The sequence below is a fragment of the Lactuca sativa genome, chromosome 8 (assembly GCF_002870075.4).
Source record: "Lactuca sativa cultivar Salinas chromosome 8, Lsat_Salinas_v11, whole genome shotgun sequence".
NCBI lineage: Eukaryota > Viridiplantae > Streptophyta > Magnoliopsida > Asterales > Asteraceae > Lactuca > Lactuca sativa.
The window spans coordinates 159,046,649-159,051,380 of record NC_056630.2 but is presented as its reverse complement, the minus strand read 5'-3'; the positions used below and the strand labels follow the sequence as shown (position 1 = coordinate 159,051,380).

Here is a 4,732-nt window from a genome sequence, read left to right as displayed (position 1 = left end):
AATTATTCTCCCTAACCCACAAGTTCAAGGTCACTCAAGCCCTATTGGCAACGCAAGGTCTAGGTGTGATCACATCTACGAGATGAAGTCACATATTGACAAGTCGGGAGAGTTGGGTGTCAAAGTCTTAAGAAAGTTGGATGTTCAATCACTTTCTAAGTCACATAGTGAGTTCCTTTGGGACCCCTATGAAACAGACTATGACAAGACCCTTAATGATCTCATCTATTTGCTAAGATCAACTTCCTAAAACTTTATGGACATTGACAATGATGACATTGGAAATCCAGAAAAAACATTCTCTTCCCAATGGAAAGGGATCGGCCATAGTCAACTTGGTTGACCAAATGGTAAAGAGAAAAGATAAGTCTGTGATAGTACCGGTACCATTACCAAAGGCTCGATATGTTTATATTGCCAAAGGAAGGGGTATTACTTGCGAAGCTGCCAAATTTTACCTAAGGATGTTAAAGTCAATAAGTTCGACTCTACTTCAGGTAAAGTCCACTATCTAACTCTGCTAAGTTTCTATTCTGAGATTCTTGATACATGATGTGACTGGGTCACATGTTGATGTTTTAAGAATCAAAGAAAAATGAAGAAACTTAAAGAAAGACTATGTTGAATCTGATCGCGTAGATGGATTTCTATCGCATAGTTTGAAGATCGGATTCTTGAGCTACTTCTTAGGAGTTCTGATATATTTCTTAGGAACAGATAACAACATAGTTTTCATGCTCTTTTGCATTGTAAGGATAGTTTTTCCGCAAAGTTTTTAAAATAAAAGGAAAAAAATGATGATTTTATTTATTTTAAAATATCCTTACAATGGCATTTGAGGGAAAAAAAAAATTGTTGCTTATATGATTCCATTAATAGGAAGAGTGGAAATATGAAATTGATTCTTTCATTTGTGGTAATGTCTAAATTTACCAAATAAAGAAAGATCCTCATCATCCAAGTTTCAATTGGACCGAAACTTGGAATCATGCAAGTTGTACAGCATGATGAATGAGAAATTTTCATCTTTGGAAAATTAAGACTAGTTCCTTGTTCACATGTATATGTGAAGTCAAGTGAAGGACTAAGGGATTGAGTACACATTCTTGTGAACTGTCATTTTAATTTACATGGATGATGTTATTATAGCTGGAAATAATCTAGACCGGATTCAAGAAACAAAGACACAACTTGATAAATCCTTTAGCATCAAAGCCTTTAGATGGGTTAGTTTTGAGTTAGAGGATGTACATTTTGGTTATCGAGTTATGGCATCTGTTGTGAGTGAAATTTTGTGGGTTAGATGGATCCTTAAGGACTCCAGATTGTCATTAGCTGCCCAACAGTTTTGTTTTGCGACAACTAGGTTGTCCGTCATATTGGTAACAACCCTATGTTTTATGAACGCATAAAACATGTTGAAACGGACTGTTTTTTTTTTGTTCGTGAAAGGGTTGCTTCTCAAGAAATCACATTAATGAAGATCGACAACAAAAGGCAGGTTGCTGACCTGTTAACCAAAGGTTTTGAAAAGGACTTGGAAGGAATCAATTTAAGTTTCTTCTTGGAAAGATGGGCATAAAGAGCAAGTTTCGTCTTAAGGGGAAATACAAGATATGATAGGATATTGATAGTATATGTATTTATCTTATTCCTAATTTTTAGCTTAGTTTGTTAAGTCCTTTGGTATTTAATCATTGTGTATCATGTTTCTATGATCAAGACATTCAGTTAATAAACTATATGTTCCAATACCATCGAATTCTAGATCTACTGCCCATGGTATTTTAGGTTTTACATATAAATCTCAGTGTGTCTGTCGCTAATATTGGTTGTTTTATTTATTATTGTTATTTCTGATTTCCTTTAATTTGAGGTGTTATTTCACATTATAAAATCATATAAAGATTTAGATTGGTTGTGACTTCACTTTGATCTGGTTTTACAAACTCTTCTAACTAAGAAAAATGTTTATTGTTACATACTCGTTCATTTTTCATCGAAAAAAAACTATATTGTAACCAATGATATAAGGAAACCAAAGTGGTAGCATGATATGGATTGGGTCTTGATGGAAGCATCCTTCATAGATAATTTATTTGCATATATTTATTTGAAATAGCATGATAGACCATATGATATCATCATGATCAGTACATGGTGTCCTTTCCGAACAATAAAACACAAAGCAACATAACAAACGTAGTGATAGCCAGTAACCTTCGAATAGACATCATAACCTCAAAGGGTTATATGTTCCTTATTTCATAGTACATACATATTTCAAAGGTTATTTTGTCCTTATCTCACTTGCAGGCTTTCAAATACACACCAATGTTATCGATATAATAGCCAGCAAGCCCATAAAATCCAACAAAAGAACCAACATCCCATGATACAGGGAAAGGAGTCCCTCTTACATTACCAAAAGGTCCATGAGTTTTCTTGTTTGTGGTGAATGATATTGATGATATTATAGGCAATCCAGCAACACTTCCCCTTGATAATGCACTTGTTCCACAAATGCCAGTTATTTCCTCATCCCTTTCAAATATTATCTAACCATGAATGAAAAATTAAACATGTCAATTAAAGATAACTAAGAATATTAAAAGACATGTTATATCAATCATAAAAAAATAAGTTGAAGAATATATATTTATGAATTGTTTACCTCAGAAACTGTGTCTCCACCGTTCCAACCACCAAAGGTTTCAGTAGTTTGTGTTAAGCTTCCACATTGTGTGGTGAACATGAGAGAGTATATAAGATCACCATGATCAATGGTTATCTTCTTCAAATGATGATTTTTCTCAAGTTGGAATGACCAAACATTTTGTGGACTTCCAGGTTCAGTTTTTCCCCATGTTCCAACCTGTATGATATTCTCAAAGGCTTTGAGATACACACCAATGGCATCAATATAATAGCCAGCAAGCCCATAAAACCCAACTAATGAGCCTTTGTGCCATGGTAAAGAAAAAACATTTTCAGTTGCACAACCAAAAGGTCCATATGTCCTCTTGTTTGTCTTAAAAGATAGTAATGAAATTACTAGATTACCCCCTCGATTACCAATGGCTCCACCAACCTCAGTTATTTCCTCATCACCCTCAAAGTGTACCTGATTAATCCACCAAGAATATTGATTAATAAAAATATCGCTGCATATTGATTAATGATTAGTGGAGTAAAGAGAATAAGAGATCAACTCACCTCAGAAACTGTGTCTCCACCATTCCAACCACCAAACTTGTTGGAATTATGCAAAACACCTCCGCATTTAGTTGTGAACATGAGAGAGTATATTAGTTCACCATGGTCAATGGTTATCTTCACCAGTTTATGATCTTTCTCAAGTGCAAAAGACCACTCATTCTGAGGACCTCCACTTTGTTTTCCCCATTTTCCAACTCGAATACATCCTGCTACTTTGCTACTTTGTACCCCTTCCATGAGAAACACAATACGTAATTAACTATATAAATGCAATGCAATAAGGAACAAGCTCCTCGATCTCAATGTGTGTGTCAAATGAATGACCAATGGCTCCTTAAATACATGTTAACCAAAACTATTTGAGTAAATTACAAAAATAGTCCCGGTGATTATATGGTTTTTTGAAGCAAGTCCAGTTTTTATAATTGTAAAAGTAATCGTCTCTAAAATATTTTTTGTCACTTATCTGGGTATTTGGCATCTAGCTTAGGGCGTTTAAACCATCTGAAATTCCTGTAGTAGCCTTACTTTTATATTTATTATTAAATTGAACATGTATATATATAGTTGATTATTACATCTTACATCATTGTAGGTTTCTTCGATTTGGAACAAATTATAGAAAACAGAAACATGTTTCTTCAAGAAGATGTACAGGTGGTGGTTATAGACATCTTGAGTTGGTGGGTCTTGTAGGATCAAACATTTCATATTAATAAAATTAATAACGGACGATTAAATATAAAATCAGGTGTATAAAAGTAATTTTATTTGGTTTTAACTTCCAAATTTAAATGTCAGTGTCAGTTAGGTTCAAGGACCAAATGGCAACAAAAAATGATTTAGGTACTACGAGGGCTACAATTGAAACAATCGGACTTGATTCAAAAATATTATATAACCACAGAGACCATTTCTATAATTTGCTCTAGTTATTTGAATATCATTAATTAAGATGGAAATAGAGATTAAAGCAACCATGTTTTCGTTAAGTTCATTGTTTAAAATAAATTAATGGTTTATATCAAAATTAACTAAAAGTTAAAAATGTTTAAGCGTCCTTGCATTTTTCATGCAATAAAGATATGTCAGAACTTCGATAATAAACAATCAAGAGGGAGAGATATACTAGAATTTTTGAATAATTGTTGATTTCTTTCTATGCAATTAGATGAAGCCATGCATTAAAATGGGGTATATGGCACACAAAACATTTTTTTTACAAATTCGATTTTGACACCGTGTTTTTTTTGTGTCAATTTTGACACTGTGTTTTCCAATTTGTTACAATTCTGACCACTTGACCGGTTAACCAGGTTACATGCTCACGTGGCATGATAACGTGTCAGTTTTGATGACGTGACATGCTGACGTGTTAAAATTGATTTTTTTTTCCACAAAAAACACGAAGTTTTCACTTTTTTTCGATTTTGACACTAAGTTTAATTTTTTATTTCAATTTTGACACTATGTTTTTTTTGTTCCAATCGAACATCGCTTATCAAATTTTGTT

At 33.3% G+C, this 4,732-nt stretch overlaps 1 protein-coding gene across 1 annotated transcript; it reads right to left on the bottom strand.

Annotated features, from left to right (window-relative positions):
* Positions 1-2,108: 2,108 nt before the first annotated feature.
* Positions 2,109-3,506, bottom strand: LOC128128079 (mannose/glucose-specific lectin-like). Its single transcript, XM_052766881.1, has 3 exons — positions 3,217-3,506; positions 2,675-3,124; positions 2,109-2,558 (listed from the first exon to the last, which is right to left on the bottom strand). The coding sequence occupies exons 1-3, from the start codon at positions 3,454-3,456 to the stop codon at positions 2,307-2,309; spliced, it is 942 nt and encodes a 313-aa protein (XP_052622841.1). The 5' UTR covers positions 3,457-3,506; the 3' UTR covers positions 2,109-2,306.
* Between the last annotated feature and the right edge of the window lie 1,226 nt (positions 3,507-4,732).